Genomic DNA, 21,394 nt, shown 5'->3' with positions numbered 1-21,394 from the left:
TACACTTCCTGGGATGCAAGACGTGCGCCATTTTTGCCTCCCTCCTTGGGCAGCCCACTCTCCTGAACCGGAGAAGAGAAGAATGGTGCGGCGCCTCTACCTGCCTGCTTGCCAACGGCGGTGAGAGCGCATGTCATCATGGTGTCGCCGCCGCTACCAACCACCATCCTCACTCGAGCTCATGTAGCGGTGTGCGCGATGACGGCCTCCCCTTACTGTAGCACCCTGCAGCTTCCGCCATAAAGGAAAGTGAGGAGGGGAAAGGGAAGGAAGGGAAGAAAGATAAGGGTCACTGATGGGTGAGTCGCATGTGATGACTTAGCAGGTTGAACCAAGTGAAAGTGCCACGTCAGCGAAATAGTCCTCCAAAACCGCTGAGGAAGTCAAATTATACCGGTTTTAATAGTTGCGATTCAGAAGGAGTAAGTTCACTTTGACTCCCTTAAAAGTGACTCAAATATAATCCATGACCCTAAACCGCAAAACCGGATATCTCGACCCCCGAACTATTGAAACCGGTGCAATTTGACTCCCTTGGTGGTTTTGGAGGGCGGTTTCGCTGACGTGGCGGTGTTGACCTAGTATGTGGGGTTGACGTGGCGCTTAGATGGCATTTGAATTAAAAATGTATATGTGGGACCCGTTTGTCATTCACACACACTTAAATTGTGGGGGCCACTAACATGTGGGCCCCACATGTCATCCTCTCTCTCTTTCTTCTTCCTTCCCTCTTCCTCCCTTCTCTCTTTCCTTCTCTTTCTCTTCCCTTCCACCGGTTGCGGGAGCACGGGCTGGAGCGGCGGCGGGAGCTGAGCTCACCACCGCCACCGCCACGTAGGTCGGCGCCAGCGCCGCTGGAGGCGAGATCGACCGGCCGTGCAAGCGCGTGAGCCCTGGGCCTGGGAGCCCGACGGGATCGGACCGCAGCGAGCTCAGCCACGGCGGCTGCGGAAGCGGCGGGCAGGTGTTCCGCCCCGTGCCACACCCCGGTGGCTTCGATGCCATCAGCGCCGTGGACGTCGTGCGGCCGCCACGGCGGCGGGACGACTGTTAGATAGATATATATCTTGTGCATGTTTGTTTCCTTTTGTGCCGATCCCTCCTAATGTCTCTCTCGATTCTGTTTCTATAAGTCGGTTGAGTGGATAAGGGAGGTTTCGAGCCTATATGTACTCCGCACCCGATATCAATCCAATCTATTGTGTTGACTCTATCGCGCTCTCATGGTATCAGATTCCTTGTTTTCCTGCTTCCGCTATCTAACCTAATCGATCTCTGTGCTGCACCTCGCCGCCATGTCGACGACGTCCTCCTCCGCGCATGACGACCTCATCAACACTATCGTCAATGCCATTGCTGACGCCGTGCGCGCCAACTACCAGGCGCCGCCAGGTCTCCAGATTGATCCCACCACCGTCCAGACGGTTGCCGAGTCCGCGGCCACCAAGGCGTCCTCCGCCGTCCACGACGCTCTCGTCAAGCATCTGCCGCCGCCGGCCGAGGAAGCCCAATCGCCGACGTCCATGCCGCCGGCGATCCCGCCGATCTCGACCACGCCGAGCGGCCCTCTGCTGCCGCAGTTGATGGCTCTGTTCGCCCGGCTCGCCATCCCGGCCTCCGGCGCGACTGGCGCGTCCACCGCGCCCTCGTCCTCTGGCGCCGCACCACCGCCTCCTCTGGACGCTGAGACGCGTACTACTCTCCACGCCCAAGCAGTTTCTGTGCTCAATGTCAAGGCTCTTGTCCCCGTGACATTAGACCTCGTCGCCGGCAACTATGCTCGATGTCATTCTAGATGATTTCTCTCACTATGTATGGACCTTCCCACTTCATTTTAAATCCGACACCTTTGCCACCTTATCACGCTTTTTTGCCTTTGTGAAGACTCAATTTGCAGCTAGCATCCGGAACATCCAGTGTGACAACGGTCGTGATTTTGACAACTCTACCGCCCGCACCTTTTTCCTCACCAACGGTGTCTCCTTGCGGATGTCGTGCCCCCATACCTCCCCTCAGAATGGTAAGGCCGAGCGCATGCTACGTTCTCTCAATAACATAGTTCGCTCCCTGCTGTTTCAAGCTAGCCTACCACCTTCTTTTTGGGTCGAGGCCCTCCATACTGCCACACATCTCATTAATCGTCATCCTACCAAAACCCTTCATCACCATACCCCATTTTTTGCCCTCTATGGTGCTCACCCATCCTACACACACCTCCGAGTCTTTGGATGCAAGTGTTACCCAAACTTATCCGCCACTACCCCCCATAAGCTTGCCCCTCGCTCCGTCATGTGTGTGTTTTTAGGATATCCCGAGAATCACAAAGGGTACCGGTGTTTTGATCCTGTCTCCAATAGGGTCTATATTTCACATCATGTGGTGTTTGATGAGCACTCGTTTCCTTTTGCTGAGATGACTAACAGTGCAGATGCTCCTAATTTGGACTTTCTTGAGGATTTTTCAGCTCCTCTGCCGGCTCCTATCGGTCGACGCATAGGCAGCAGCTCCAGCCGGCCGGCTGGATCACCCCCTGGGCCGCGTGCCTCCGTCGGCACGCCATCCGGCTCGGCTAGGCAGGCATCCCCGGCCTCTTCACCAGCTCGGCCCACAGAGGCTGGGCCTTCCTCCGCTGGACCGGGCGCTTGGGACCCCATGCTGTCCCCCCGGTCCACCCATTCGGCGGCCCCCTCCAACACCAGCTCCTCCAATGAGCCGCCCCCGTCGACCGGCCTAGCTCCCACCACAGGCGCGTCTTCCCTGCGGCCTCCACCGACAGGCGCGCCCACGCGTCCTCGCAGCGCGCGAGTCCCTAGCGGCCACGCTCCTCCACCGATCCTCGGTGCTTCTCCGGCCGACAATGAACATGCCATGGTCACGCGTGGCAAATCTGGCATATAACGACCAATCGATCGCCTCAACCTCCACGCCGCACCCTTGTCGCTGGTGCCTCGCACCTATCGTGCGGCCTTGGCGGACCCCCATTGGCGCACTGCCATGGAAGAGGAGTACAATGCTCTTCTCGCCAACCGGACGTGGGACTTAGTTCCTCGTCCACCCGGCGTCAACGTCGTCACCAGCAAATGGATCTTCCGCCACAAGTTCCAGGCCGACGGGTCTCTCGACAGGTACAAGGCTCGCTGGGTCTTGCGTGGGTTCACTCAGCGTCTTGGCATTGACTTTGATGAGACATTCAGTCCGGTCGTGAAGCCGGCCACCGTTCGCACCGTGCTGAGTCTTGTAGTCTCCAAGGACTGGCCCATCCATCAACTTGATGTGAAGAATGCCTTCCTTCATGGTACTCTCCAGGAAATTGTTTACTGCTCTCAGCCTGCTGGTTTCATTGATCCCACCAAACCCGACATGATCTGCCGCCTCAACAAGTCCCTGTATGGTTTGAAGCAAGCGCCTCGTGCATGGTACAGCCGGTTTGCTAGTTTCTTACTCACACTTGGCTTCTCTGAGGCTCGGTCGGACACATCATTGTTTATCTATCATCGTGGTTCCGATGTGGTCTATCTCCTGCTATATGTCGATGATATTGTGCTCACAGCCTCCTCTGACAGTCTTCTTCGTTGGACAATATCCGCCTTGCAAGCTGAATTCTCCATGAAGGACCTCGGGCCTCTCCACCACTTCCTTGGAATCAGTGTTACCCGCACATCCACTGGTTTGTTCCTCAGCTAGCGATAGTACATTCTTGATGTTCTTGCTCGTGCTGGCATGTCCGAGTGCAAGCCATGTTCTACGCCGGTCGACACTAATGCCAAGCTCTCAGCTATCGATGGTGCCCCAGTTGCTGACCCGACTGATTACAGGAGCCTCGCTGGTGCATTACAGTATCTCACTTTCACTAGGCCAGATATATCCTATGCTGTCCAGCAAATCTGCCTTCACATGCATGACCCCCGGGAGCCGCACCTTGCCGCTCTCAAGCGTATACTTCGCTACACTCAGGGCACCATCGATCATGGATTGCATTTTCAGTGCTCTCGAACTATTGACTTGGTTGCTTATTCTGATGCTGATTGGGCCGGTTGTCCCGACACGAGGAAGTCCACCTCGGGCTATGCCGTGTTTCTTGGTGCCAACCTGATTTCTTGGTCCTCCAAGCGACAGAACACATTCTCCCGTTCCAGCGCCGAAGCAGAGTACCGAGCCGTGGCCAACGCCGTGGCGGAAACATGTTGGCTTTGCCAGTTATTGCACGAGTTACATACTCCACCCTCCAAAGCTACGGTTGTCTATTGTGATAATGTCAGCGCTGTCTACCTTTCTACAAATCCAGTACAACATCAACGGACTAAGCACATTGAGATCGATCTTCACTTTGTTCGTGATCGTGTTGCGGCTGGAGCTGTTCGTGTCCTTCATGTGCCAACCACATCGCAATATGCTGATATCTTCACCAAAGGGCTGCCGACATCTGTCTTCACGGAATTTCGTTCCAGTCTCAACGTTCGCTCCAGCGCCATTGTGACTGTGGGGGGGTGTTAGATAGATATATATCTTGTGCATGTTTGTTTCCTTTTGTGCCGATCCCTCCTAATGTCTCTCCCGATTCTGTTTCTATAAGTCGGTTGAGTGGATAAGGGAGGTTTCGAGCCTATATGTACTCCGCACCCGATATCAATCCAATCTATTGTGTTGAGTCTATCGCGCTCTCAACGACGACGACACGCTCACCTCGCTGTCCCTCTCCCTCCCGGGGCAGCAGGACCCGGGGTTCCACCACGACAGCGCATGGAGCCACTTCCAGGAGTTCCCCTCCCCCTCCTGCTCCCCTTCGCTACCGCCCTCGCCGCTGCCGCCGCCGGCAACATCTCCGTCCCCATACCCGTTCAACACCGATCTCATCTACACGATGCAGGAGATGATTCGCACGGAAGTCTGCAACTACATGGCCGGCGTCGGGCTCCGCGCCGGCTGCGGCCCGGGGGCCCTGGCCGAATGCTCCATGCCGCAGCTCGTCGACGGCGTCATGCGCGCCGCCGCCGAGAGGGTCTGCATCGTGACCCACCAATAAAACCAAAAAAAAAAATCAGCCATCCGGTGCAAATTCACCACAAAGCATGGTGAAAACCACCTGTTAATTATGAAATCTCCACAGCGATGCAGGAGATGGGAAAGAGCAGATCATGGGGGCTCTCTTTATATAGGCCGGAAGGGAGGAGGTCGACCGCACGGACGGAAAACAGCATCGGCGACGGTGGAGCTCCCTATTGAAGACACCGGTTTAAGAAATCGATTGAGGGCGATTTAGTGCGGGATTAAGTGGGATTTGTTGGGGAAATTGATGCCCACTACACAAGGAATCGATTTTTGCAATTAATTTGGAGGAGAAACGATAGGGCAGGAAGATCAACAGAGGCGGTAGTGCTTGAGTTTCACGGGAGAGATGAAATAGACGACGGACAGAGGTGGAAGAAGCTCCTGGCGAGTGGGGCCCACCTGCCAGCACTCGGACAGCAAATGGAAGAGAAAGAGGGGGAGGATGAGGAGAGGATGATTTTATGTGGGCCCCACATGTCAGTGGTTCCATGTCAAATGGGTCCCACACATTTTTTATTTCTAATGCCACCTAAGTGCCACGTCAACGCCACGTGGAAAGGAGACCGAGTCAACACTGCCACGTAGGCGCCACGTCAGCGAAACCGCCCTCCAAAACCGCCGAGGGAGTCAAATTACACCGGTTTTGAGAGTTGGGGGGTCCATATATCCGGTTTTGTGGTTTAGGGCCATGGATTAGATTTCGATCACTTTTGAGGGTCACAAAGTGAACTTATTCCGGTTCAGAAATATAAACTAGAATGGAGCTATTTTTGAGGGAGTCAAAGTGAACTTATTCCATCTAGTAATGTGTCTACCTCTAGTCAAGGTTTAAAACCAATGGATCCAAACTTCTTGGGACAGATAAAAAACATAAACCGCTAGATTTTTTTTTGTCAAGTTAAACAAAATCAAACTGAATTTTAATTTTTTGACAAAATTTGTCCGAATTTTGTCGTTTTTGTCAGTTTATCAATGGTTTTCGCTAATTCTGAAGATATTGCTCGCGAGCAGTTTTTGATCCTGTATCGGGATTGTGATCCATGCCTCTACTTGGCTCCTTGCAATATGGTTCTCTTGTATCAAGGCGTTTTAAACAAAGTCATATGGTTCATCCAATGGTCTGGCCTAATTTAGATGATGTGGCTTCACAAGAGAACAGGAAAATGGTATTAACCACCTAAGTGAGGATTAATTGTACAAGTATATAGGAATAATATGTTATTCCATGCAAAGAAAACAAAGTCATTTGTTTGTCAACATAAGATGCAGTCTGTAGTAATGACACAGTGGTTTCTCATGTGTCATGTTACAATGTTATTCACCTAGGAAGCCTTGTCCAAGTCAGAATGAACATGAACCATTGTGGGAACACAAATAATAGAGTAAAATATAGGGTAAGCTGGATCAGATCAAAATCCCATATTATTAGACACAAGTTAAAAAGATAGATACAGATTAAGAAAAAAAAGGCTGGATATGAACTGGTTTCTTTAAACCAGAATTCAAAGAAAACCTAACAGAATCATAGAGTATACATGCAGGAGCACATCTATGAGTACTATAAGGCCTGGCAGGGAGGAGAGGCTGCAAAAACGCTTGAAACTAACCTAACTAGAACTTCACATCAGAAGAGCTAAATGTGCAGATAAACTAGCTAGCTGGCTGATTTAATTACCTAATGGCACACCGTAGACCTTTCTTTTTTTAAATAAAAACAGAAAGAAAATGAACCCCTTAGGCATCTGTTTTTATAATTAGATTAATAATACTATACGCCAGTCCACATTTTTCTACACAATGATAACGTGTCACTGCATTTCTGAATAATTTACCACAACCTTCACATCTACAACACTCCCAACTCTGTAAACCATCTGGAGAAACCAAAAACTGAAATTCATGGTAGTAGACAGAAACATATGGATCATTTTAAGCATGACCATATTCAGGGGGGGTTCTGGTCTCAAGTTCAATTGGGAGTCCAAGAACAGGCGTCGGAAGAGGATCTTTCCTGTAACCTTCTTCTTCGCAGCACAATTTCCACCTGAACTGTCTCACTAGGTAGTGCATGGCTACCAATGTCTCAGTCCTCGCAAACTCGTTTCCAGGGCACATACTTGGACCTCCCCCAAATGGCACAAAGCAATAAGGTGGGATCAAAGACTGGTTGTCAAACCTAGTAGGATCAAACTTGATCGGATCGTTGAAAAACTTCCCGTCCAAATGTGTGATACTTTGAGCATGGAAGACCTGCATCGCAAGATTGGGAGGGTAAAAAAATAAATATAGCACTTGGGAATGGAAAATATAGTGACACGTATGTCATAACTGGGATGGAAAAGATATCCAGTAACAAAAAAGGGGAATTGGTCAATAGAAAAATACTTACTTGCCAGCCTTTTGGAATGTGATAGCCCCGGTATTCAATGTCTTTGATAGCTGTTCGGAAGCTTCCAAAAATTGGAGAAATTGTCCGTAGTATCTCCAATGCCACCTTCCATGTGTACTTCATCCTTGAGACATCATCCCAGGTTAAAGGCTCATTAGGTCCTTTGCTCCTAGCAATCTCCTCTTGTTCTGTGGTTCACGATAGTTGCAAATGGTAGCAGTTCTAGTCAGAAGATTAAAACATCAAGGTACAGGCACACGACACGATACAGAGTACTAGTTGTTTACCATCAGTTATCTTGCCAAAGATGTCTGGCTCATTGGCTAGGCACCGGATCAAGAAGGTGATAAGAACAGACGATGTTTCATAACCGGCAGCCAGGAGAACGATTGCATTGTCCACAATGTCCTCTACTGTGAGCGAGTGTGTGCCTTTGGAGCGCAAAACAAGCATGTATGTGAAGAAATCATCAGCTGAACTAGAATAGCCTTGCTGCAATGCTCCTTCCATGTCACGAGCAATTTGCCTCAGCACCTTCCTGATCCTCCGGCTAGCGTTCAAGCCTTTGTTGAACTTGGTGAAGGGTATATTCACTGGAATTGATAGCATGGCCTTCACCATCGTCTCAAAGTCGGCAGCAAGGGCTTCTCTGATGGGACCTACCCCTTGTCCAAAGATGACTGAGCAGATGATGTCAAAGGCAAGCCTCCTCACCAATGGCGCAACCTATAATCACAAAAGTAGCTCACATACATATCCATACTACAAAAAGTTTTTTTGAACTATACATAAAAGGGTCTAGAAATTCAAAGAACATTATTACAACTTTCATACCGTGACAGTCTTATGACCAACCCAATTCAGGTCAATGTGCCTCCTGACTTCCTCATCCATCTTCCGCATATACTTTGTAACCATCTCTGGCCTCAGATAGCCATGTAGAGCACCGCGGACTTGCTTTAGCTCCTCACCTGAGAGTGTCAGAATGGACCGCCCAACGAGGGCATTGATCGCCTTTGTCTCGGTGAAAATGAGGTCCTGGTTGCTGAATACAAAGTGATTGGCCGCTGGGCCAGCCAACAGCACTGTCGGCGAGCCAAAAAGTGACATCTTGGACACAGCACCATACTTCTCGATCCTGTCCTGGCACCACTGGTAATCAGTATTACTGTGGAGAGCACGAAGTAGGGAGATGGTCTGGCCAATCACTGGGAAGCCAAGGGAACCTGGAGGGAGATTATAGGATGAGTACTTGCGCCTGATGACAACGTGGAGGAGGATGGGTATGAGCAAGGCAAGCAGCAGAGCAAAAGGAATGGATGAATCCATTGACATGGTATGTTGTTATGCGTTGGATGATCAGCTTGTGGATTTGTATACATGTATATATATAGGTAAACCAGAGTTGTTCCTTTCTCCATGATATATAAGGGAGTATGGTTTAACAAATTTGATATTTTCTTTTGATCTCAACAAAAGGACTAGTTGGCAAAGCTGAATATATCACTTTCTCAAAAGTCATACAACAAACAAGCAAAGATTACAAATTGAGAGAAGGACGGGAAGACAATATAACATTAACAAACCATCGTTTGTCACCAGAGTAATGAGTCTGATTCATGATAAATTAAAATATTAGTTTATAAGTAAACAATTCCATCTTGTGAATTACTGGAAATAAATGGAAGCCAGTTCAACGAATCACATTTATGCTAGCCAATAGAATTTCTGCATTTATGCTAGTCAAAGAATCGCATTTCGCCCTCAAATGAAAGACATAAAAACGAATTCCCTAAAATTAAAAAAAAGAACTATAAAAAGAAGTACATAGACAGAAGCAAATAAAGAGATGAACTGAATATTCCTTTGGATCTAATATTAGCTTGAGGAAAGATACTACTGTTTTGCTGGTAGATGAGTTTACACAGAAGTACTAAATTTTATAAAACAAGCAAAGCAAACCATTGAAAAGATCTGGTGACAACAATTTGGTCATCCCTAAGGAAACAATCCATGTTCTATGTAATGAGAAATTGTGAACAATATTCTAGATTATAATTCTTCTGCATAATTGCAGGGCTCTCGATCAACACTTCTAGCCTTAGCACTTGATCAACAAGTATAGTTCTAGCCTTGGCACAAGCCATGTATGCAGGATAGCTATTCTTTTTTTGGTATATTAGTATGCAGAATATCTGCCACGAAAAATAGCTAGACATTTTAAAAACGAAGCGAATTACTACGTACTTAGTGGAAAAGGTTAGCTCCAGTTCTATATATGTGCCTGTGCACAAAAAGACACATTTACCGTTGCCTCAATTCTTCTGAAAATGGCATGGCCCTGCAATACAGATTACAGAACAATACTTTAGACTTTATCCATAAGCGGATGATTCCTCCCCTAATATAGCATGACCATTTCTTTTAACAACGTTGGCATAATCAATGCATTATCAGGATGCACGACATTGACTTTGAGGATCACGTAGATCCTGAAAAACTTTCAAAAAAAAGGGAAGGAAAACGACAGGTCGGATAACATATTCTGAAAATCCACTATAGTCAACTTCCAAGAACAAAATATGTATAAAGACAGATAGATATATAGATAGGTAAGACTTCGAAGGGATAGACTCTCCCCAATATAGATTTGGAGATCACATCACGAATGCAGATTTGATTTAATAATATAATTTGTCCACGGATCGAAATCAGCAATCATCAGGCCAGGAGATCATTATTCTCCTACATCGATTTTAGGCAGTGTTCACTGTTCACTAATCCACACCACCAGACCTGACCGAAACCCACCCCAACTGCATCTGCGCCAACACAGATTCACAGACTCGTTCAGCCGCCCCCATCAACAAATCAAACAGCATCTCACCAATCAATTGCAAAGCTAGAAATCAAGAATCCCAGGACACCTAAGAGCTAGTGACCAAACCTCTTACTGCGCTGCCTGCTTGTTGGGGGGGCGTCCTGCAGGTAAGATGCAGGAGGGGAAGCTTGCCCGCTGGCGCACCGCCACCGGCCGGCGGTGCGCGCCGCCGACGGGGAGCCCCGCGCAGCTGACGGCCGTCGCTCGAGCCGGAGAATGTGGGCGACCTGCCTTGCCTAGGCCCATGCCCGGATGGCCAGCCCAACCTCCATGGAAGGCCGGTTTTATGTCCGAAACTGATGGAAATTAACTTTGATCAAAATTTTAAACTTCGATCATGGTTTTTAAAGTAAATTTTTATAAAACTCCATCTAGGCCACACAAAAACATAGGGATTTTGGAACATGACACATCCTCGCGTTTATGGTCATAAAATTTCACAAAAATCACACCATGAACCATTTTGACATATTCCTATATCAAAATTTTAAAAAGTGGATTTGACGTTTACATGATGGATTAAATCCTTATAAATTTAAGATGTTATCGTAGAATTTAAAAATGTGGTAGATCAAAGTTACCTGTACGGTTTTGTGAAACTTTAGAATCATATTAGAGGTTATGTGATACGTGCCGAAATTCCCGTAGTTTTGTGCAATTTGAATCAAAATAGGTGGGATTTTATGAAATTTACTCTCACTATTTTAGCAGAACAAGTTTTTTAAAACCTAATAGCTAACAATGTTATGAAAGTGTTTTTCAAGTAAAAATATTATCTTTTTTAATTAAACATTTAAGAAGTTATTGGTGGTTAAATTTTTTTAAAAAAATTTTAAGGGTGAATAGCTAAATTGGTCCTCTAAGTTTCATCTAAGGTTTAGTTTGGTCTTTGACATTTTAATCTGCCCATCTTACCCTTTCAAGTTTTAATTCTAGCTCAAACTCATCCTTGAACCCATTTAAGGAGCCACATGGCTAAACATAATCAATATCTCCTGATAAATTACCCTTATACCCCTCATTCACATATATAACAAAAATGAAGAACATATCTTACTAATGAGGCAGTGAAACTTTATGACAAGATCCCCTAAAGTTGAGCTTTAAATACCCAACTTTCTATCAAACATACATCCAATAATTATATGATTTTTTTTGAAATCACATATAATGAATTTTGCTATAGATGCATAGTAATTTATGTAAAAAGAAAATAATTATGTAATTAAAGCTCAACCTCGTGTGCACATAATGAAATAATAGGCAGTACATTTATAATTCTATTTATTCATCTTTGTTTTTCTCTTTTTACATGGTACGAAAAGTAAGGGCAAAAGGGACATTTTCTAATAGAAATGTTGACTAAGAATAGCCATGTGATACATTAAGTAGGGCCAAGAAATAAAAAAGTACCAAACTGAAATTACAACAAGTCAATCCATGATGATAGAATATCTCTTTATACATGACTTAAAAGAAAGAAAAGTAAAAGTAGATCATCCTTGAAAAGGCAACTCCAGGGATGTACAAAAGGTGGCAAGGTGCTTTATCTTCAAAATGAAGTCATTCCTCTGTTTTCCAAATATTTCGGGAAGCATATAGAACTTTTTCCACAAAGTTTAAACCCTGGCATTGCAATTATCCATAGCCGACTGCAACATCTGCTCAAAGCTTAGGCGTGTGTTCCACATGATAAGCAGCCTTGACCAAACATTCTTGGCTAAAGTGACATTCAAAGAAAATATGCATGAAAGTCTCTCTTGCATCTTATATAAGTTAAATCAATGTCCTGAGATGCAAAAAATAAGCATGGATGCAAAAAATAAGCATGTTTTACCATCCTTGACATTTCACTTGGCAATACCTCTGAAAAAGTTTTTTAAAATTTTTAAAACATATTTTACCACCAGAAAGAACCCACATACCTCACACAGGGACTTTGTCACTACAATATTATAAAATTTGTGCAAATTCTTTATAAGAAAGAGAATTATGAGACTAATAACCCATAGACCCCTTTTTTTTCTTTGGTTGATAGACTTTGTTCCCTAGCACTATAGACCTTTTTCTCGAATTTTCAAAACTTTGACTAAATCTTATCCTAAACATCAAATATTTATAATCATTTAGGGAATAGTATAATACACTGTGAATGAAAAAAAAAAGCAAAGGAAAAGGACTGACCTCTGCTAGCGATACAATCATCGCTAGCAAATTCTGAGACAAATGACAAGTATTTTGTTTGCTAGTACATGGCGATTGTGTTTAGAGTATTGCATTTTCTAATGGTAATTTTAAATTATCCTTTTTTTTGTTCATTGCATCCAGATAAAGTAAACAGCTGGCTGATTTACCCAACAATAGCACAACGTAGACATTGTTTTCAGAAAAACAAAAGAAAAGGAACCCCCTAAGCAAATGTCTTACTAACTCCGTTTCTTAATAGATGATGCCGTTGAACATTTGACCATTCGTCTTATTAAAAAAACGTAATTATTATTTATTTTGTTGTGAGATGTTTTATCACTCAAAATACTTTAAGCATGATTTATATTCTATACATTTGCATAAATTTTTAGAATAAGACGAATGGTCAAACATGTGTTCAAAAGTCAACGCTGTTATTTATTAAATAACAGAGGGAATATTACACATTTATCTGCGCAACTGAACCAAAGCTTTGATCATAAGTCACTGCATTTCTGAACAACTTTACCAAGATCTTCACAACTGCAACATTTCCAACTCTTCAACCAACTAGTGAAAGCATAAACTAAAAACAGGTGGATCATTTTAAGCATATCCAGGGGGAGCTTCTGGTCTCAAGTTCAATTGGGAGTTCAAGAAGAGGCATCGGAACAGGATCTTTCCTGTAACCTTCATCTTTGCAGCACAATTTCCACCTGAACTGCCTCACCAGGTAGTGCATGGCTACCAATGTCTCGGTCCTCGCAAATTCATTTCCAGGGCACATTCTTGGACCTCCCCCAAACGGAACAAAGCAATAGGGTGGGACTGAAGACTGGTTATGAAATCTAGCAGGGTTGAACTTGTTCGGGTCATCGAAAAAATTTGCGTCCAAATGTGTGATAATTATAGCAGTGAAGACCTGGCATAGCACAGAAAATGTGTTAGAGAGCTGTAAGCCTATAACAGTTGGGTATATTGTTCAGATGGACATATCACTGATACATTAATGTCATAAGGGCAATGGAAAAGTTACTCAATGTCACAAAATGGAATCAGTTCACAGAAAAAAAGAAAACTTACTTGCCAGCCTTTTGGAATGTGATAGCCCTGGTATTCGATGTCTTTAATAGCTGTTCGGAGGCTTCCAAATATTGGGGGAACAGTCTGTAGTGTCTCCATTGCCACCTTCCATGTGTACTTCATCCTTGAAACATCATCCCAGGTCAAAGGTTCATCAGGTCCTTTGTACCTAGCGATCTCCTCTTGTTCTGTTGGTCACAATAAGTACAAATGATATTGATGCTACTCAGAAGATTCAAATATCAAAATATGAGGACAATACAGAGTACTAGTTGCTCACCTTCAGTTATCTTGCCCAGGATATCTGGCTCATTGGCTAGGTACCGGAGCAAGAAGGTGATAAGAACAGACGATGTCTCATAACCAGCAAGTAGGAGTAAGATTGCATTGTCCACAATGTCCTCCACTGTGAGTGAGTGGGTGCCTTCGGAGCGCAAAACAAGCATGTATGTGAAGAAATCATCAGCTGAACTAGAATGGCCTTGCTGCAATGCTGCTTCCCTGTCCCGAGCAATTTGCCTGAGCACCTTCCTCACCCTCCGGCTCGCACTCAAGCCCTTGTTGAACTTGGTGAAGGGTATATTCACTGGAATCGATAGCATTGCCTGCACCATTTTCTTGAAGTCAGCAGCAAGGGCTTCCCTGATGGGACCTGCCCCCTGTCCGAAGATGACTGAGCAGATGATGTCAAAGGTGAGCCTCTTCGCCAATGGTGCAACCTGTAATCGCGAAAGTATCACACATATACATATCAATACTACGAAAAGTTGTTTTAAGTACACATAAGGGTCTAGCAATTCAAAGAACATTAAGTGGGAAAAGAAGAAGAAAACACAACACTCATACCGTGACTGTCTTTTGACCAACCCAATTCAGGTCGATGTGCCTCCTGACCTCCTCATCCATCTTCCGAATACACTTTGTCACCATCTCTGTCCTCAGATAGCCCTGCAGTGCACTGCGGACTTGCTTTAGCTCCTCACCTGATAGTGTCAATATGGACTGCCCAATGAGGGCGTTCGCTGCCTTCGTCTCGGTGATAATGAGGTCTTGGTTGCTGAATACAAAGCGATTGGCTGCTGGGCCAGTCAACAGCACCGTCGGTGAGCCAAACACTGACATCTTGGACACTGGACCATACTTCTTGATCCTGTCCTGGTACCACTGGTAATCAGTATTACTGCGGAGGGCGCGAAGTAGGGAGATGCTCTGGCCAATCACTGGGAAGCCAAGGGAACCCGGAGGGAGATTATAGGATGAGTACTTGCGCCTGATGACAAAGTGGAGGAGGATGGGTATGAGCAAGGCAAGCAGCAGAGCAAAAGGCATGGATGAATCCATTGATATGGTATGTTGTTATGCACTATGAAGGTTGGGTGATCAACTTGTGGATATGTATACATGTATATATATAGGTAAACCAGAGTTGTTCCTTTCTCCATGATAGACAAGAAAGAATGATTTAACAAATTTGATTATTATCTTCAGAACTCAACAGAAGGCTAGGTGGCCCACCTGATTATACTACTTTCTCAAAATTCATACAACATACAGATGACCAAAGCATAGGCCAAGGCAAAGACATCAAATTCAGAGGAGGCGAGAAGACAGAATACAGGTTACTTAAAGAAACCCTCGCTGTTGTTAGTTGTCATACCAGAGCAATGAGTTTGATTCATGATAACTTAAAATATTAGTTCATAAGTAAACAATTCCATCCCTAGCCACATGATAGGAGCAGCTCAGCACGACATGGTGAATTACAGAAAATAAATGGAAGCCACTTCAACATCAGCTTGAAATTTTTTTAAAAAAAAGGTGCTGCTAGCCAATAGAATTTCTGTATTTATGCTAGTCAAAGAATCCACATTTCCCTGTCAAATGAAGACATAGATACAAATTCCCTAAAAAAATTTCTTTGGATGAACTGAATATTTCTTTGGATCTAATATTAGGTAGAAGAAAGATGCTACTGTTTTCTCATTGTTGGAGAGAATGATTACATACAACAGCACTAAATTTTGCAAAGCAAGCAAAAGCAAAACATTGAGAAGATCTGATGTCGTTCCTAAGGAAACGATCAATGTCCTACGTAATGAGAAATTTTGATCAATATTCAAGATTTTAATTCTTCTAATTGCAGGGCTCTCGATCAACAGTTCTCCCTGCAGGTAAGCCACTATGCGATCTTAGGTAGCCTTGGCACAGGCATGTATGCAGGACACCCATCCTTTTGTTTTTGGTATATTATTAAGTAGAATATGACCCATGTAAAAAATTGGTAGATATTTTAAAAACAAGAAGCGAATTACGTACATAGTTGAGATTTGAGAAGGTTAGCTCCAGTTCTATGTATGTGCCTGTGCACACAAGGACAAGTTCACTGTACCTGCAATTCTTCTGAAAATGGTATGGCCCTGCAATACAGAACTTTTAGAATTATCCATAAGCAGAAGATTCATCCCTTAATATAGCATGACATATTTTTTAACAATGTTGGCACAATCAGTGCATTATCAGGATACACAACAACGACCTTGAGGGCCACATAGATCCTGAAAACCTGGCAAAAAAGGGAAAACGACAATTTTAGAATAACATAATCTGAAAATCCACTATGGTCAACTTCCAAGAACAAAAAAATTATGTAGACAAATCTAGATAAACTTTGAAGGCATAGACTCCACAATATAGATCTTGATATCGCATCAGGAATGCAGATTTGCGTCTGAGCCATGACAGCTCGCTCATCCCCCATGAACAAATCAAACAATATCTCACCAACCAACTGCAAGCTAGAAATCATGAATCCAAGACACAAGAGGTGTAGTGACCAAACCACAGGCAGCTGCAACTGGGCGACTTGCCAAGGATTTCCGGCTCCTTGTCTAGGTGCCAGGGAATGAAGGTGATAAGAACAGATGTTGTCTCATAACCTGCAATCAGAAGGAAGATTGCATTATCCACGATGTCCTCCACCGTGAATGAAAAAGTCATAAGCAATGTAAAAGGACTGACCTTTGCTGCCGATACAATCATCAGATAGCAAGTCTGAGACAAAGGACAAGTACTATTGTTTGCTAGTACAGTGCGATTGTGTTTTAGTGCATTACCTTTTCTATGGGTAAATTGCAGTACCATTTTTATATTTTGGTTCATTGCATATCAGAGTAACCAGCTGGCTGATTTACCCAATAGCATAACCTAGACATTCTTTTTAAGAAAAAAACAAAAGAAAAATAACTCATAAGGCATCGGTGTTTATTTATTGCATCATAGTTTATACACCAATACACATTTATCAGCAAAACTGTACCACCTTTGATCATAAGTCACTACATTTCTGAACAACTTTACCAAACCTTCATATCTGCAACACTCGCAACTCTTAAACCAACTAGCGAAAGCATAAATTAAAACGCAAAAAGTAAACAGAAACATGTGGATTACTCTAAGAATGAGCATATCCAGGGGGGCTTCTGGTCTCAAGATCAATTGGGAGTCCAAGAAGAGGCATTGGAGTAGGATCTTTCCTGTAACCTTCTTCTTTGCAGCATAATTTCCACCTGAACTGCCTCACTAGGTAGTGCATGGCCACCAATGTCCCAGTCTTTGCAAATTCGTTTCCAGGGCACATTCTTGGGCCTCCCCCAAATGGCACAAAGCAATAGGGTGGGATTGAAGACTGGTTATGAAATCTAGCAGGGTCAAACTTCCTCGGCTCATCGAAAAAATTTGTGTCCAAATGTGTGACAATTTGATCAGTGAAGATCTGGCATAGAACAGAAAATGTGTTGGAGGAATTTAACAGTTGGGTATATTGTTCAGATGGGCATATTACTGATACACAAATGCACATGGGCGACCAAAAAGATATTCAATGACACAACGGAATTACTTGACAGAAAAACACTTACTTGCCAGCCTTTTGGAATGTGATAGCCCTGGTATTCGATGTCTTTGAAAGCTGTTCGGAAGCTTCCAAAGATTGCAGGAACAGTCCGGAGTGTCTCCATTGCCACCTTCCATGTGTACTTCATCCTTGACACATCATCCCAGGTCAAAGGCTCATTAGGTCCTTTGTTCCTAGCGATCTCCTCTTGTTCTGCGGATTCACCATAACTCCATAAGTACCAATGATAGCAGTGATACTAAGAAGATTGAAAAATCAAAAGTACTAGCTGCTCACCCTCAGTTATATTGCCCAGGATGTCTGGCTCATTGGCTAGGTACCGGAGCAAGAAGATGATAAGAACAGAAGTTGTCTCATGACCTGCAGTAAGGAGTAAGATTGCATTGTCCACAATGTCCTCCACTGTGAGTAAGTGTGTGCCTTCGGAGCGTAATGCAATCATGTATGTGAAGAAATCATCAGTTGAACTGCAACGGCCTTGCTGCAACGCTGCTTCCCTCTCACAAGCAATCCGACTGAGCAACTTCCTGATCCTCCAACTCGCACTCAAACCCTTGTTGAACTTGGTGAAGGGAATATTTACTGGAATTGATAGTGTAGCCTTCACCAATGCCTCGAAGTCGGTTGCCAGGGCTTCTCTGATAGGACCTGCCTCTTCTCCAAAGAAGACTGAGCAGGTGATGTTAAAGGTGAGCCTCTTCGCCAATGGTGCAACCTATAATCATGAAAGAATCACACATATACATTTCCATATCATGAAAAGTTGTTTTGAGTTATACATAAGGATCTAGCAATGCTGAAAACATTAAGCGGAAAAATGAAAAAAAAAACACAAAGTTCATACCGTGAGAGTCTTTTGACCAACCCAGTGCAGGTCAATGTGCCTCCTGACTTCCTTATCCATCTTCCAAATGTACTTTGTCACCATCTCTGGCCTCAGATAGCCCTGGACTGCACTGCGGACTTGCTTTAGCTCCTCACCTGAGAGCATCAGAATGGACCGCCAACGAGGGCGTTCAGCGCCTTTGTCTGGGTGAAAATGAGGTCTGGGTTGCAAAATGCAAAGCGATTGGCTGCCGGGCCAGTCAACAGCACTGTCGGTGAACCAAACACTGACATCTTGGACACAGGACCATACTTCTTGATCCTGTCTTGGTACCACTGGTAATCAGTGTTTTTGCGGAGGGCACGGAGTAGGGAGATAGTCTGTCCAATCAATGGAAAGCCAAGGGAACCTGAAGGGAGATTATAGGATGCGTACTTGCGCCTAGTGACAAGGTGGAGGAGGATGGGTATGAACAAGGCAAGCAGCAGAGCTAGAAGCATGGATGAATCCATTGACATGGTGTGTTGTTATGCAGTATGCAGGTTGGATGATCAGCTTGTGGATTTTTATACATATATAGAGGTAATACAGAGTTGTTCCTTCTGCAATCTGCATGATATATAAGGGATTATGATTTAACAAATTTAGTATTTTTCTTTAGAACTCAACAGAAGGCGTAGGTAGCCCATTGGAATATATTACTTACTCAAAAGTCATACGACAGACAAATGAGCAAAGGAGAGAATGGGGCATAAAGAAACAGTATAGGATTCTTTTAACAAACTCTCGTTGTTGTCACCAGAGCAGCAAGGTTGATTCATGATAACTTATAAAATATTAGTTTATAAGTAAAAAAACTCCGTCCCTAGCCACATAATAGGAGCAGCTTAGCACGAGATATGTGAATAACTGAAAATAAATGGAAGCTAGTTCATCATCAAGTTGTAAAACTAAAAGAAAAAATGATGCTAGCCAATAGAATTTCTGCATTTATGCTAGTCAAAGAATCACATTTCCCCCTAAAATAAGTGCGACATAAATGACTACCCTTGAAAAATAAAAGTCAAAAAGGGAAGTACATAACCAGAAGCAAAGAAAGAGATGAACTGAATATTTCTTTGGATCTAATATTAGGTAGAAGAAAGACGTTACTATTTGCTCATAGTTGGAGAGAATGTTTACATACAACAGCACTAAATTTTGCACAGCAAGCAAAGCAAAAGATTGAAAAGAACTGGTGGCAACAACTTGGACATTCCTAAGGAAACAATCCATGGCCTATGTAATAAGACATTTTCAACAATATTCTAGTTTTTAGTTCTTTTTGTGACTGCAGGAAACTCAGTCAACAATTACAGGAGTTCTCCCTGAGTTCCTGTAGGAAATCCCACTATGCGATCTTATAAGGTCTAGTTTTAGCCTTGGCACAGCAGCACAGACCATGTATGCAGAACATGCATCCTTTATCCTTGGTATATTATTATGCAGAATATGAGCAAGGAAAAATAGGTAGGCATTTTAAGAACTAGAAGCGAGTTAGTACATACGAAGTGGAGAAGGTTAGCTCCAGTTTTATGTACGTGCCTGAGTACACAGACAAATTTACTGTAACTGCAGTTCTTCTGAGAACAGCATTGCCCTGCAATACAGAACAATAGTTTAGAATTTATCGCCCAACTAAATAGTTTAGAATTTATCCATAAGCAGATCTGCAGATGATTCATGTCCTTATATAGCATGACCATTTTTTTAACAATGTCGGCACAATCAGTGCATTATACTACAATGAACTTGATGGTCACATAGATCTGAAAAGATGGGCAGAAAAGGAAAGGAAAACGACAGTTCGGATAACATATTCTGAAAATACATCATGGCCAACTTCCAAGAACAAAGAAATATATACACCGCCAAATAGATAGACCTGGAAGAATTCATAGACTCCACAAATCGCATCACGGAATACAGACTTAATTTAATAATATATAGTTTATCCACGGATCAAAATCAACAATCCCTAGGTCAAGGAGATCATTGTTCTCTCTTGCCATTGATTTTTAGCAGTGAGACCATTGTACATCAATCCGCACCTGACGTCCCTCGCTAACAACAAATCAAACAACATTTCACAACGACACCAACCAACGAGCTACTACCACTTACGAAATTAATCAAGAACACCAAGACAGCAAAGGAGCCAGAGAGCTTGGTGACCAAACCGCAGCTGCGACTAGGCGGCGGCCCGTACCTGACTGCTTCTGGGGCGGCTTGCAAGTAAGCTGCAGGCGTTAGTGCAGGAGGAGGAGGAGGAGGAGAAGACGGCCTGCCGGCGCACCGGCCGGCGGTGCGCGCCGCCGACGCTGGCCGCCGATTGCGTCGTCTCGAGCCGGAGAATGTGGGCGACCTGCCTAGGCCCATGATGGGGGTAGCCAGCTTCAGACCAGCCCAAGGCCAGTTTGGGCCCAAACTGGCGGAAATCACCTGCCTACCGCTGATTTGTTGTGATTACTGATTATAGAGTATTACCTTTTCTTATGGGTAATTTTGCATTATCGTTTTTCTTCTATGCATACCAGATAAAGTAACCAGCTGGCTCATCCTATAAATCTATAAAGTCATCCCCACTACGTGTAGTGAATACTATTTCTCTATTATCTGTTTGAGCCATATCACCTTAATTGTTTCTAGCCCTTGGATGATTGATTTATGGTCGAAATTATGTCCCTCCTTTCCTTCTCCTACGAAGTCACATCATATTTGTTTTCTCTTTAAATGATTAATCTATATCTTCTCTTTTTTCTTTTTATTTTCCTTCTGTCATTGAGGCATATCACCTTAGTTCTGCTTTCGAATAATATATTTATATATGATTTAAATTGTTAGAAACCACATTATTTTAATTGTTTATATTTTTTCCCATGGTTGATCACAGATGAAAATCATATAAAGTTATACCGTGTAGCTATCTGCATGTTATTTATACTATTATCATATAAAACTCACGTAGCAACGCGTCGGGTTTCATCTAGTTTACCTAATGGCACACCGTAGATCCTCTTTTAGTAA

General features: G+C 43.9%; 2 protein-coding genes and 1 pseudogene across 9 annotated transcripts; 1 reads left to right on the top strand and 2 right to left on the bottom strand.

Annotated features, from left to right (window-relative positions):
- Positions 1 to 295: 295 nt before the first annotated feature.
- LOC127780257 (uncharacterized) lies at positions 296 to 5,023 on the top strand. The gene is made up of 3 exons (XM_052307181.1): positions 296 to 310; positions 839 to 1,049; positions 4,650 to 5,023. The coding sequence occupies exons 1-3, from the start codon at positions 296 to 298 to the stop codon at positions 5,021 to 5,023; spliced, it is 600 nt and encodes a 199-aa protein (XP_052163141.1).
- A 981-nt stretch (positions 5,024 to 6,004) lies between these two features.
- On the bottom strand, positions 6,005 to 15,877 carry LOC127780773 (cytochrome P450 716B1-like). Of its 8 annotated transcripts, none has more exons than XM_052307741.1 (6): positions 10,386 to 10,537; positions 9,686 to 9,779; positions 8,273 to 8,664; positions 7,726 to 8,164; positions 7,439 to 7,626; positions 6,016 to 7,299 (listed from the first exon to the last, which is right to left on the bottom strand). In XM_052307741.1, exons 3-6 carry the CDS (start codon positions 8,546 to 8,548, stop codon positions 6,979 to 6,981), a joined length of 1,224 nt encoding a protein of 407 aa, XP_052163701.1. In that variant the 5' UTR covers positions 8,549 to 8,664; positions 9,686 to 9,779; positions 10,386 to 10,537; the 3' UTR covers positions 6,016 to 6,978. The 8 variants fall into 8 exon arrangements, with proteins under 8 accessions (XP_052163698.1, XP_052163697.1, XP_052163696.1 ...); XM_052307742.1 differs by having other exon boundaries at positions 9,747 to 9,779; XM_052307737.1 differs by having other exon boundaries at positions 6,014 to 7,299; positions 8,273 to 9,779; positions 10,386 to 10,538.
- On the bottom strand, positions 12,543 to 20,781 carry LOC127780775 (cytochrome P450 716B1-like; annotated as a pseudogene).
- Positions 20,782 to 21,394: the final 613 nt, after the last annotated feature.

This window comes from Oryza glaberrima, chromosome 7 (assembly GCF_000147395.1).
Source record: "Oryza glaberrima chromosome 7, OglaRS2, whole genome shotgun sequence".
NCBI classification, from domain to species: Eukaryota; Viridiplantae; Streptophyta; class Magnoliopsida; order Poales; family Poaceae; genus Oryza; species Oryza glaberrima.
The sequence above is the reverse complement of the archived record's forward strand: the minus strand, read 5'-3'. Positions and strand labels throughout refer to the sequence as shown.

Excerpts from the sequence above, each read along its gene's own strand:
- LOC127780257 (XM_052307181.1), top strand. Across the intron at positions 1,050-4,649 it reads GCCACGGCGGCGGGACGACT|TCTATCGCGCTCTCAACGAC; the intron begins GTTAGATAGATA and ends TATTGTGTTGAG.
- LOC127780773 (XM_052307737.1), bottom strand. The coding sequence starts at position 8,773 with ATGTCAATGGATTCATCCATTCCTTTTGCTCTGCTGCTTGCCTTGCTC. Across the intron at positions 8,165-8,272 it reads TTGGTCATAAGACTGTCACG|GTTGCGCCATTGGTGAGGAG; the intron begins GTATGAAAGTTG and ends TTGTGATTATAG. Across the intron at positions 7,627-7,725 it reads CTTTGGCAAGATAACTGATG|AACAAGAGGAGATTGCTAGG; the intron begins GTAAACAACTAG and ends CGTGAACCACAG.